General features: G+C 38.5%; 1 protein-coding gene and 1 long non-coding RNA gene across 2 annotated transcripts; one reads left to right on the top strand and one right to left on the bottom strand.

Annotated features, from left to right (window-relative positions):
• Positions 1-1816: 1816 nt before the first annotated feature.
• Positions 1817-2243, bottom strand: LOC147847613 (uncharacterized). The gene is made up of 2 exons (XR_015532305.1): positions 2057-2243; positions 1817-1972 (listed from the first exon to the last, which is right to left on the bottom strand). It is a non-coding gene; the product is annotated as an uncharacterized LOC147847613 (long non-coding RNA).
• Positions 2244-3599: 1356 nt separating this feature from the next.
• On the top strand, positions 3600-14309 carry LOC147847614 (DNA mismatch repair protein MSH6-like; the record flags this gene model as incomplete). The annotated part of the gene is made up of 16 exons (XM_087338999.1): positions 3600-5032; positions 6865-6955; positions 7041-7143; positions 7225-7278; positions 7360-7434; positions 8152-8220; positions 8297-8380; positions 8475-8666; positions 8768-9351; positions 9642-9771; positions 11281-11372; positions 11494-11672; positions 11753-11955; positions 12281-12382; positions 13566-13728; positions 14050-14309. Coding segments are annotated over exons 1-16 (3777 nt in total), but the record flags the coding sequence as incomplete, so codon positions are not given.
• Positions 14310-14312: the final 3 nt, after the last annotated feature.

Consider the following 14312-nt stretch of genomic DNA (forward strand, 5'->3'; position numbering starts at 1 on the left):
AGAGAGATGTATATTAACATCTTCTAAGAGCAGATTTGGCCCACGCGACAATTGATTATAGTAATGGGATATGCACCCAATCATTGAAAATAAAAGATAAAGAACATAACAAAAAGAGTTATGTCGTGGTACGAAAAGAAAATGTTATGGGGTGTGACATGTTCTATAAAAGAAAAGGCAAGGGGGCTATTCACAAATCATAGCTTCATGATCCCATCGTGCTTTTCGTCAATGTTGTGTTTTCCTAAGTCACCGACGTGGTTTCTCCTCTTATTTTCGGTTCGCTCGTTTTGAGCCTCTCCATCTCGAAGTTCAATGTTTGTCCATTCATTGGTTTCATCAATTTTTTACAGCTCATTGTTTGTTCTTACAAATATTTTATATGCTCCTATAATGTTCATTCACCTTTGAGCTTTCACCTTCCCACATATATCTTGATGTAATTTGGTTTCCTGCCCTTTTTTTCATTTCTCTCTTTCCTAACTTTTGGTCCAACACTTTTTTTTTTGAGGCAATCCCCTCAAATTAGTTGAGGAACGTGCATGCATCACCCAAGTTGGTATGGCGCCATGTATGTCATTGAGGAATGTGTATTGTTACTCTTAACCCCCTAGGACCCACTTATACTCGTCAATATAGCTGCGTTGGGATTTCTACTTGGGGTTGTCGTTACGAATAGGCCTGTTTAACTTGGTTTGGGGCCTTCAACATCATTGAGAAACATAATTTATTTATGACCCTCGTAATTTAACATACACTCATCATGTAACGTTGCCACTATACACATTGGTATCCAATTGGATTCTTGCTATTACATTAACCTTGTCAATTTGAATCCACGGGAGCAAATAACACAAACATATTCATCAAAGAGTTAACATTGGACGGACTTATAAAAGTTCATAAGCAAGCAATGTATACACCATACACGTGTAAGATAAGAAACCAATTAACTTGAACAAACAACTTTTAAGCAATTCAATTTGGATGTGGCATGCAATGGGCAACTCAAGACATTGTTTTTGTTCCCTTATTTGAGTTGTGATAGGTGTATAGAGTGAACAAGTGTAAGAATAAAGAAGTTCAATTTTGTTACTTTTATTATTATTTTTCCTGAGTTTCAAACTCAACTTCATCTTGTTGGAGTTTATTTAAGTCCTTTATAAACGGCACTAGAAAAGAAAGCATATACTTGAGGACGTCAATCTTTTCAGTTTGACTGATTTCAACAACATTCTATCAAAACAAAGATAAAATATATTACAAGAGGATGCATCCAATATGTATAGTAGATGTATGAATACCTTCAAATGGAAAGAAAATGTTTTACTTCTTCAAGACTTAAACTCTTAGGTATATGCATACAAAGGCACATCTTGCAGTTGCAGTTTCTTCTGTAAACTGGGCAAGCTTCTTCAATATCCTCATAACTCATTGTGGGATACCTTTAAATAATGACGAAGAAGACAAAAGCAACATCATATCATGTTCATTTCGTAGATGCTACAAGAAAGGGCTAAAACAATGTGACTAACAAGTTTCAATTTAACATATAACCTTTCTTCTAAATGAAAAACAATATTTCCAATAAGGAGTTGATAAAGAGAAAGAAACAACGGATCAATTAGGTTTCTTATTTCACACTTACCATTTAGCAATGCATGTTGACTCTCCCCTTGTCGTTCCTCTTGCATTGATGGCACATATGTTTCTTGCAACCCTTCCTTTCTTCTTTACCACCTCTTCGTTGAAAGGTATTTCCTATTACACAGATAACGAAGTCGTTGTTTTCCTATAGTACCTTATTCATCTTCGTTCTGTCCTTTGATGTATAGTAGTAGTCGTTGCTACAGTGTCTTCCTCAACTTTTTCGCATTTTCTTTTGACGTCTTTCTTTTCTTCTCATCATCATGTCTCACATTTTCCTTTGGATTTGTTGTTGGAGTTTTCCCTTCTTGTTTATGAACAACACCTGCACCACAATAAGAGAATACTTGCTCTATATTTCAAAAAGCAAAGTTTAGCAAGGCTTTCAGAATCACTTTTTGGCCATTACCATTTCTAATGTTCCCAGAAATCTGGGATTGAGATAAAACACAAATATGGTTCTTTGCTTCATTAACATTAATATGTTCTTCTTGCTTCATAGCATCAAAAGGACATGAATGAGGAGCATGAACAAATTTCGTCCACTTAGTTGGCACTGACTTCTGCATATTCCTAGCATATATATCCTATCCATCTCTCGGCTTTCTCCCTTTAATATTAGAGACATGAACTAATGTAAGCATTAGATAAGGATAGAATATAGATAAATGGATAGAAAGGAGAGAGAGAAAGAAGGGTGCCGATCCACCCGACCACCCCCGAGCGAAGGGATCGAGACAGACTCGAGCCTCGATTGGCGTCCCATACCACCGCCGTGGCGTCGAGTCGTACCTGGTGCTGGCGCGCTCGCTACAAGAGTTGACCCACCACAAGACAGAGTCTCGACGTAGTCAACCCGCTAATCAAATGAGGGTAGTTAGGCCTCTTATTTATAGCGATACCCAAGGCCCCCAGGCAAGTTCACACTTGGCCTAATGGGTTGTCTGAATCCCTAGGATTAAATGTAATCCTCCCCTTCTTTACACATCAAATCAAATCAGAGAGAGAAGCTTAGCGGAAAACCTTATCCAGGCTTTTATGTTATTGATGTTTCTTATTGTTGCGGTTGTTTTACTGCTTCTGCTGGAGGCGAAGAAGGTGATGATGGCGATGGCGGCTGATTTTGTTTTCCCTCCACAAAATACATGAAGAGTCTCGTTTAGAAAGTGTGATAGTAGTATAATAGGTTTTAGGGGTTTTATACATGTTGAATCGGTTGGGGCCTGGGCGACCACATTTGGTTGGACGACTGAGTGAGTGATGGTTGGGCGACCACACGTCGGTTAGGAGACCACATTTGCTTATGGTGACCATATTCGGTTGGGTGACTAAGCTGGTGATAGTTGGGCGACCAAGGTGTTAGAGTTGAGCGACTACTGACAACTTTTTTTATTTGCACGTTAATTTTTTTTTTCCAAACGGGACGTTGTAGATCGATCATATGCGCGGCCATAGATGGTACCTCAGTTGAGCGTCCTGCTCCATCCGTGGCCGCCATTCCCTTGCTAGGCTTATATTATGATTTAGGTGCAAATAGACATGTCGATTCGAAAGATTTCACATAGAGAACAATAGAATACCATACCATGGTCCATATCATACAAATTTACAATACAATACAATGAGATGCAATTCAAAACAATCGCAATACCGTATATTACAATACCACACTGTATAATTGAGCACAATACACTAGAGGAGGATATTTATATGCAATACAATCAGAATAGCATAATATCATAGAGCACAATGGACTACCTTTGCGCGAGGGGCAATTTCTACAGGAAATAACAGAAGGTTTTGGAAGTGTAGGGGTACACCCGTGAAAATAAAGGAAAACTCAGAGAAACGTACTAAATACCATCTCTCTCACTCACTCACTCTCTCTCTCTCTCTCTCTCTCTCTCTTCTCCATTTCCCGCCATAGCTCTCGTTCTGCAGAGAAGAGAGAGAGAGACACACACACACTCACGCGCGCGCGCAGGCGCCATGGAACCTTCATCGCACAGCGGCAGCAGAAGACGAAGCTCCCTCTCCAGAACTCCCCAGCAGCATCAACCACAACAACAGAGGTCCATAGCTTCGTTCTTCACTCCGAAAGCTCTGTCTTCTTCTCCTTCTTCTTCTCCTTCTCCATCGCTTCCCGCCACGCAGACAAAGAAACCTATCCTTCTCGTTTCTTCTTCTTCTCGACCGAAAAAGCTTCCAGAAACGCAGAATAAGAAGAAGAAGGTCGGAGACGGTAATGACGATGATGAAGAAGAAGGAGAAAATGAAGCTATGGCGACTCCTTCCGTTGAACAGAGGAAAGAACATGCTGTTTTCGTCGCGTCTTCTTCTTCATCTGCTTCTCGACCACAAAAGCCTACGAAATCGCAGCACATGATCAGAGACGGTGATGATGAGGAAGAAGCTATTGAAACTTCCTCAAAACCTGAATTTTCTGATCCCATGGCTTTGATCGGGAGAAAACTCAGAGTTTACTGGCCTCTGGATGATTCTTGGTACAGTGGTTGCGTGAAAGCATACGAAGATCCTCCATTTCATCGTATTTTATATGATGATGGGGAAGAAGAGGCAATCTGCTTGCAGAAAGAGAAGATCGAGTGGTTACCTTCAACAGTAAAGAAGGTTGAAACTAGAAGGAAACTAAGAAGATTAAGCTTCATTAAGAAAGCATTTGTGACAGAAGAGGAGATGGAATCTGCCTCTCATTCTGAATCTGAGGGAGAATGCCCAGGGAGAAAGAGATGTAGGAAAACGACAAAGCAATCTAATGGATTTGCCAAGAACCTTTGTAATGAGGATGATAAGATGAAAGACAGAAATATTTGCAATGATAAAAAGCTAGAGAATGCAGAACTTTATAACGATGACGAGATGGAGGATGTAAAGCCTTGCCATGATGATAAGGCTGAGGATACAGATATGCATAAAGATAAGGTCAAGGATAAAAATCTTTGCAATGATAAGCTCAAGGTTACCAAAGACAAGGACGACAGCGTTTCTAGTGAGAGTGGAGATGACAACAACGACAGTGATGTTGAGTGGGTTGCAAAAAATGAAACAAGTTCAGAAGAAGATGAAGAAGAACCTGAAAATTCTGATCTTGATGATGTAGTCCATAGGACTACAAAAGGAGGAAAGAAGGTCAAAAAACATGGTTTGTTGAGCAAAACGATTAAGAAATCCAGTCCCCAACAAAGAATACTTTGTTCAAAAGCACAGAGTTCTTCTACCAAAACATCGAACCACAGAGGCAATGCTTCTACAACTGTTGTGAAAACTGTAATAGAGCCACTTGTTCCAAAGAGAAATTTATATGATTCTATTGTAACTGCACCTGTTGATAAGATGAATGAACAAAGAAAACAGAGTTGCTCAGGTATTCAATCCAATTGCATCTCTTGATATATTGCTATGAGATTTGGGCATGTGTTGGAGATATTACTATTATATATGAAAGTGTTGGAGATGTGTGTATGGGTACTACTGCTGTTTGTATTGTTTAATTTTGTTCTCCTATTTATTTTTAAAAATCTTATTAGATCATGTTGCTGGGTGTGTTATTTAATGTGAAACATAGTTTGGATTGCACAAAAACTGATAATGAGCATTCTAGTTTCTCCCCAAAGGGGATCCTGCTCTTGTTACCTTAATATAAGCTTATAACATTCGAAACAGTGGGGGGTCGGGAGAGAAGACAATATGTATACAAATAAAATATACATAGGAAAGCAGCAATAAGCCAAGGATGAGCTGCAGTAGAAGAGAAGCTAAGGAGTTTCTTAGGTAGGATTAGCTATTCTTTGAAGAAAGAGAGGATTTGAGCGTCAAGTTGATGAGAAATAGATGAAAACAGAACGATAAACAAATGAAAAATGTTCGAATGAAGGAGAATAGTGGGAGGCTTACCCTTTGCAGCTGTATTGCAGAAGCAGACGCATAATTGAAGTGAGTACTATGTGTTCTTTTGTCATTGTCGAAGTGTTGTCATAAATTATATCCAATCTTTGATGGTTCTCTCTATGCATTAATTTGGCTTCTCCTGCCTGTTGTGCCTGCTTTGTTTCAACTGCCAACACATCAGTCGACCAATGCAACAATTACATACAGTGCTGTGTTCTATGCATCGTCAGTGATCTTTGATTTTCTATCTTAGTGCCATTTAGTAACGCAACACATCTAGGGAAAAAGAAGAAGGAAAGAAAGATATGTTAAGGTATCTGAAAGACCATAATCGCTTTGTGACCTTGCAAAGCTTACAACTTCCGAAGAATGAAAGATATATGAATGTTGCTGAAGGACCATACTGTCTATGAGATGATCAAGGGGAGCTACAAAAGAGAGGCAGAAGATATATCAGGAACAAGAGTCAAAGAAAGCTGGAGGGCAGTTGTAGCAGTGGAGTAGTTTCAGCATTGGCAGCATAGGTTTTCTATCCAAGTAAAAATTAGCAGTGGACAGTGGACTTGTGCCAAATGCAGGACGTCTCCCAAGAATATTCTTTGGAATGATTTCTTATCTATTATCTACATTATGTTTGTATGAAAGGGAATGATCTCTCTTTCCCTTGTGGATGATTGCATTATCCCTCAGTGCAGTGCAGGATGTGTCATAAAGATGTGCATTGGAGTGATTCCTTATGTATTTGTGTCAATCACTTTTTTGTATGAAAGAGTATTTGTGGATAACTCCACTGTCTCCCGGTGTTGGATATGCCTACAAACATACCCTAGGAAATGAATTCCTTATCTATTATGAAAGAGAGTAGTACCTCGTTCCTTTGTGGATGACTTTAACCACCTTCCCTCTGTGGAGACTCATGCATAAAGCCACCATTTTTGACGATCAACTGACAGAAGCTCATTAAAATTTGAAATCGCGGAGAGATTCAGTCCATTTGAGGAACCTAACCTGTCTTATCATTTCAAACCTGTATTAGTATGGGCACTTTGGAGTGTTTGAGTTGTCTGAAAAATGTGGTCGATTAATTCAGGCTCCTACTATGGATCCATGTTTTCTTGTTTCATCTTTATGAAATTAAAATGTATTCTGTTTGTTAAGAGAAAATGATGTTTTATATAGAATCTAGATGCTGAGCTTGGTAATATACCTTGAGAGCCTGGATAAGAATCTGCATTGCAAAGTAGGAATTCATTTTTTATTAATTGTGTAGATTTAAAAAATGTTTTTTGTTTTTAATGGTTCTTGTAGGATTGACTGGGGATATGACTGTTTGTCTTACTGGGGAAGCATCAGAAAGGTTTGGGCATAGAGCTGCTGAAAGGTTCAAGTTTCTCGAGAAGTATGTTTGTAACTCTGTTATTTTTGCCTTGTGCATACTATTTCTAGGGTATTCAAGTGTTCACATCTTTATGTTCACTGAGCAGAAATCGGAAAGATGCATCTGGGAGGCATCCAAGTGATCCAGAGTATGATCCTCGAACACTCCATTTACCAACCGACTTTTTAAAAGGACTTTCAGGTTGCCAGGTGTGAAAATCAGCATTATTTTCTGGCATCATTGCCTCCTACATGTTTTAAGTTATCTTCTAAAGGTGTTACCCTTTGCAGAGACAATGGTGGGAATTTAAGTCAAAGCACATGGATAAAGTGCTTCTTTTCAAGGTTGGTTCAAGGAATAGAAAATTCCTCCTCTGTTGATTACTTTTTTCATGTGTCTCATGAGAGCATTCTCATTTTTGACAGATGGGAAAGTTCTATGAGTTGTTTGAAATGGATGCACATGTTGGGGCCCAACACCTTGGTTTGCAGTATATGAGGGTGCGTATAATAGCATATATGACATGAAATGAATGATGGCTGACATCCAAATGAGGACACCGTCTGAATTGTAGTGAACATATATTCTGGCTGGTTATAAGAATTCTAACATCCAAAACTTGTCAAATATTCCACCCAGAACATATCTGTGGGATACAAACTTGTTCATATCATCTCTGATTTCCAAGAGACAGAAGGGCCTTGACTTAAGCCAAAAGATGTTTTCTTGGTTGAAGGTTTCTCAGGTGATGTCGCACTAATTTGAAAGATTCTCCTCTCTTGATAGACTGAGATATGAATCATATGTCTTTTATATAACTGCAGATTAGTGCTGTTTTATTTTCTGTGCAGATTAGGCCATAGATGCTACCTTACGTTTCATTGACATGCTTGAATATATTGAATTTTCAGAAACTTTCTAATTCTGCTGTATGAGACATTGGTTCTGGTGGTAGCTTTAGACCATAGTATAGGAACATCTACTGTTTCCATGCTTTCTTTTGTTTTAGATGATTTTTCCATTCCTTGATTCCTCTGTTTGTTGTTTTGCTGGGATGAATTGGAGTCAGTGCATCCTTAAGAGTTCCTTTTAAATAGTACATTGACTAATTTGATGACATCCATAATGATTTTTGAGATTGGACTGCCAAAGATAAAAAATTCAGGCTTGCTGATCACATTGGAATTAATTATGAAATCCTTTTTCTTTCATTATAGGGCGATCAGCCTCATTGTGGGTTTCCTGAAAAGAATTTTGAAGAGAATGCAGGCAAACTGGCTAGACTGGTAAATCACTATTGACAATTTGCGAGCATATTTTTAGTGTTGCTGGAGCTTGCAAGATAATGGTGGACATTTCCAGGGCTTTCGTGTCCTAGTTGTGGAGCAAGTTGAGACCCCTGAACAAAGAGAACAACGCAATATAAAGCTAGGCACAAAAGACAAGGCATACCATCATTCTAATCTTTGGGATTTCTAGGATAAATGGAAGTGGTTTTGTTATGTGTATCTCATCTATGGCTCTGACATTTGCATGTTAGGTTGTGAAGCGAGATATATGTGCAGTCATTACTAAAGGAACAATTACCGAGGGAGATATGCTTGCATCAACTCCTGATGCTGCGTACCTTATGACTGTATTTGAAATTTTGAACGAAGAAAGTCTGGATGCTACTTCAACGATAGGATTGTGCTTTCTTGATGCTGCAACGAGCCGGTTTACGATAGGCCAAGTATTTTATTCTCCCTGGATCCATGTTGTGATTTGAAGTTTTTGCAATGACTAGAGTACTTTTGGCATTCTATAAGTAGTGCATGATGCACTGTATTTCAGTTTGTAGATGACAAGGCAAGGTCACGACTACGGTCAATTCTCTCTGAGCTCAGACCTGTTGAGCTTGTGCAACCAGATGACTTGCTCTCAGTTGAAACAGAGAGAGCTTTGACGGAGCAGACAAGAAATGCATTAGTCACAAAGCTTAGTCCCAGTTTGGAGTTCTGGAACTCTGAGAAGACAATTCATGAAATAACATTCTTCTATAAGGAGAAGAAAAAAGAGACCAACAACAGAAGCTCTAGGGTTATGGATGACCCTGAAAATGAGGTGACATTGGTCTTACCAGACTTCCTAAGGTCCCTATTTAATGCTTCTTCTAATGGGAAAGCTGCAATTTGTGCGCTGGGAGGTTGCTTTTTCTACTTAAAGCAGGCTTTGCTTGACCAACGGTTGCTGAATTCAGGCCGATTTGAACTCCTTCCTGGATCAGATCAATTTCTAGAGCTGCAAACAGGAGATAACATATGTTCCAGTATAGGTGACATATTTGCTGATAAATCAGAGCCTTTTATGCTACTTGATAGCTCGGCTCTAGAAAATCTTGAGATATTGGAGAATAATCAAGATGGTGGGACATCAGGGTAAGGCTATTGTATAACAGGCCATGGATTTAACTTGATTAGCAATATAGCAGGTGCTTTCTGTGACAAACTTAAAGGAAATCTTTTGCAACTTTGCAATAAACCATATCTAAAATTACAATATAACTAAGAAATTTAATATCATATCTAAGTAAAGCATATTGTGCAGCCAAAGAAAAACTGCAGAGTGCACTATATTCAGAATGTAACAAATCAAATAACACATGCTTTTGGGTCGGATGCAATTTTCTATAACATTAGATTGAAAGTTGTATTTGGATAATTGACAGGACACTTTTAGCACAAATAGATCATTGTGTTACAGCCTTTGGACGCCGTCTACTCAAACAATGGGTTGTTCGTCCTTTATTTAATCCTGATTCAATTCGGGATAGACAAAATGCTATTGAAGATATCAAGGTATGTGAAATCATAGTGCTAAACAATGCAATTTCCTTTCTATGTACTTTTTTGTCAATAAACTTAGGCTGGTACTTTGTTATTCTACATGGCCACTACCTTTGTGCGTATTGAATATTTAAGATTCATGGAACCATGACTCATTTGTAGTTCGATTTTGTACTTTAAAACACATTAGTTAGTCGGTGGATTATATTTCTAGCTATGGTTCATTATACTTGAAATACTTTATGAGTCCTGGGTATGTGAACTACGATTTATTCCTGCTGCTGAGAAGAGGATTGTGGCATAGGATATATTATGCGGTGGATAAAGCAATCAGGTGGAGAACCACCAAAAGAAGTTGCGTAAGTTATTGGAGATGTATTCTTCCTTGATGATTAGCACCTACTCCCTCTGGGTTGCATTTTCCTGAGGTGAATCAGTGAGGCCACCACCTTGATATATTTTCTAGAAAACCTTGATCGCAACAGACAGGTTGATCCACACTCTCAGGAGTTCATAAGATGTATTTATTGCCTCAAGTAGAGCTTCTGACAAAAGATGCACTCCGAGTTTGCTTTCTAAACATGATCTATTATGTGGTGCTATAGGTTACATGAGCAATGTGTTTTACATCTGCTCATCATGCCACTTAGCATTTTTCTGCGTGCACACTGCATATCATAGAGTACCTATGGATGCTATGTGATTTGGTGACTAAAATCAGTGTTGCTTGGCTGAGAAGGAATGTTCAATTGTGCTGTTTTGAGAAGATAAGGTTTGATTCTTATGAGCAGGTATTATTTTGAAGACTAAATTTACTATTGATTGTGGGATAATTGTGGTGTCCTTTAAGTTGAGAAATTCTGATGGGCTGGCACAAATCCTTCTTGAGTTTGGTTAATGATGGGGATCACGCTATGCGAGATTCTATGTGAACTATACAAGGGCATAGAAATCTGGCTATTTGGATAACCTTTTTGCTATTGAGTGCCAAATAAAAAAACTACTTTAGTACCGGGTTTAATCGTGCATGCACTTCTCATGACATTCTCTGTTTGAGCATGTATGATATTGATAGTGCCCTCTCAAGAAGACCTCCTTGTTGGCAAGTTACAGCCATATGCATGAGTCTTGAATACCTACGCACCGTGCCAAATGTATTGAACATGGTCATGAAATCTGTGCTAGGAGAATAATGCCTCCCAACAACTTTTTCCTAAAAGGGACCAGAGTGGGTTGAGTGGCTTATAAATCTGCACTAATACCTCGGTAATTTCAGTAAATCTGCATTAACTAGACTAAACACATCAGACATCAATACTAGATTATCCATGATGCCTAGTATAAGCTATTAGTAATTTATCATGCACCATGACTTTTTGCCTTATGGAGCTTGAGTTGAGATGGAAGTTATTGAATGGTTAGGTAGTTGGACCGATGGGTCTTTTTGAAAATGTTATTAGGGACACTTTAGGCCTGCCTTTTTGTTTGATTCATATCTTGATTCAAAGTTGGTTCATGAAGGGAATAGCAGCTGATGGAGTATCTAAGTTTAAGAAAGATCTTCTGAAGCTTCCAGACATGGAGCGATTGGTTGTTCGCCTTAAAGCTTGCAAGTGCATTTCTAACCTGTGACTTTTGCTGTTAGGGTGTGCTAGTGAATGATTTTCATTTATTGATGAATAATGAAAATTTCAACATGTCACTGATAACTTGAGAAATTTTGTTTTCTTTCAGTGAGAAAAGTGGTAGAAATGCTCAGGGGGTTGTATTATATGAAGATGCAGCGAAAAAATTATTAAAAGAATTTCTAGGTGCGCTCAATGGATTTCAGACAATTGTCCAGATTTTATCATCATTTTCTTCTATCTCAAGCCAGTTCCAGTCATGGAGATTACGGTTATTACTATCTCAAGGTAGAACAAAGCATCAAGACCTTAAAACAAGAAAACATGTAACCTTCAAGGCAGTCTGTTAACATTATGTTTACTACCAGGAGAGGGTATGCCGAATATCATGCCTGCGATAAAATATTTTGAAGATGCGTTTGACTGGGCTGATGCTGAAAAAACTGGTCGCATAACACCACATGAAGGTGTTGATTCAGATTTTGATCTGGGATCTGCAAATATCACAAAAATTAAGAGGAAATTAGAGGCATATTTAAAAGAGCAGCAAGAATATTTCAAAAGCCAAGCTGTAAGAGCCTTTCTTTAGTGCCTATCAAAGTTGGAACTTGCCTTATGTTCTCTGTTGCCATAATCATCGAAAGATGAATGTGTCCATGTACCTCCATTAATAAAGATTCTACCTTTCCATTCTTACATGTGTACTTCCTGTTTCTCGGGGTTTCTTTTGTTACCTTTCAGTCATTTGCTTTGTTTTGGTTATCATGTTCATCTTGGCCATCTTGCTCATGTTTTTTTATGTGGTGCCTTCTTACCGATGGTTTCTCATGATAGATAGATACATTGTACATAAGTTCCACAGCTTTTCAAGCCATTTTGTACCTGTTTATTTCCAGGTTGCGTTTGTTACAGTTGGAAAAGATCGATATCAGTTGGAGATTCCAGAGTCTGTCCAGAAAAAAGTGCCACGTGATTACGAAGTGATGTCATCAAGAAAGGTATATTCTTGGACTACAAATCATGTTTATGTTCCAGCTGATCATTCTTTTTCCATATATGACTTCTTTTTTTCCATTTGTAGTTGTGATTGTGATGTGGTTTGAATCACTTTAAATGATAGTGAGTGATTTCAATCTGTTGTGTAATCAATTGTCAATTTGTTGGAATCAAAATCTCTGTACACCATTTACTTACTGACTGGGAGCAAATGCAAACTTTAATATAGACATACCAAGCTGACGATATGTTGAATCATGAGTAATTATGCAACTAGACATAATCCCCTTTTGAAAATTTATTTCTATTCTTTCATGAACGTTTACTCTGTTTACCTCCCATTTTATCTGGGCATTTGGACAGAGATTCAATATTCCAGTTTCATGAGAGACTCTTGCTCATCTTTAAGGGCTTAGACTAGAGAGTGCTACCACATATGAAAAGATTTAAAGCCTCTCATTGGCATTGAATGAATGTTATACTATGAGACTCTTAAATTTATATGATGTGATCTCTGTAAGGATTGTGAGTACTGATAAAATAGCAAATAGTGATTAAAGACGCTGGAGGGGTAGACTCAAAACATGGAGAACAATAGGATCCTACCAAGGAATAATGGACCTAAATGCAATGAAGGCTATAACCCAATGAACAACGGAAAGGATGGAGAGATGTGTGTGATGCAGGCTATAACCAAGTGAGATGCCACTCCCAGTGCAGCAAGCACAAGGAAACACTCTAACTTGATCCAACCAGCATAAATCCTACAGCACCAGCCCATCAAAGGCTTAGAGATAGCCTGAAGTAATAGGCCAAAGGGAAGAAACAGATCCTTACTGGTGTAATCTCTCCATCTGATGCAATGGAGGGTAATCTCATGCTCTTGTCTTGGGAAGTGGTGAACATTTCTGTTTCATGTTTTGTCTTGACCTCAAGTCTTTCTCTATTCTCACAGATTCTTGCAATGCAGGATAGAATTTCAGGAATTGCTTCTCCTAGTCTTTTTACCACCTTTTTTATTTGGAATTTTGTCCTTCTCTACTAAGCTGGATGCTGATCTAATGAGACTTTTTCTATTATGCAAGTTATCTAGAAATATGTATGGAAATCGACATTAGTTATGAGTTACATCAAACGGCAATCATATTTACATTTGGTCCTTTGGACTGGGGGCCTGTTTTACAGGGTTTCAAGAGATATTTGACGCAACCAGTAAAGGAATTGGTCCAGGATCTAGTCTCTGAGGAAGATCGGAAAGAAGAAGCTGTCAAGAACATAATGCATGGGTTATTGGCACGTTTCTGTGAAACCTATACCTCTTGGCTATTTGTTATCCGTGTAGTAGCAGGTGTCTTTTTGTCCATTGTCTTTTGAGGGGTAACTCTGAAATACTCCCGTAATTTTTGTTACTTCCCCATGCCCTTCCTCAACCCTCTGAACAGAGAAAAGGGAATGAATTGACCATATTATTGCTCAAATAATGCCTATACTTTCTTGTTCAGAGGTTGACCAAGGTCATTTGGAGAAATAAGGAAAACCTCAGGGCGTTTGTGGAAATAACAAAAAACTTGGGTATTTCAGAATTTCTAACCTTATTTTTCCCTGAAGATGTATTTTCTCTGAGATCTAGTACTAAAACTGGTGGCTCTATTGTGATGTGTTTTTGCAGAGCTTGATGCTCTCATTAGTCTTTCTATTGCAAGCAGTTGTATAATGGGGAGCACTTGCAAGCCAGTAATTTGTTGCCATTCTGATAACTCAGCACCATTGCTTATTGCGAAGGGGTTAAGGCATCCGATCCTTGAAAGCAGCCTAGATGGTGGTCAATGTTTTGTTCCAAATGATATCAATCTAGGAGGGGAAAATCATGCACCATTCATGCTCTTGACTGGGCCAAATATGGGTGGAAAGTCCACACTTATTCGTCAAGTT

The sequence above is a fragment of the Azolla caroliniana genome, unplaced genomic scaffold (assembly GCF_043228905.1).
Source record: "Azolla caroliniana isolate FFs.n. ecotype wild unplaced genomic scaffold, voAzoCaro1.0.p SCAF_820, whole genome shotgun sequence".
In the NCBI taxonomy this organism is placed as follows: domain Eukaryota; kingdom Viridiplantae; phylum Streptophyta; class Polypodiopsida; order Salviniales; family Salviniaceae; genus Azolla; species Azolla caroliniana.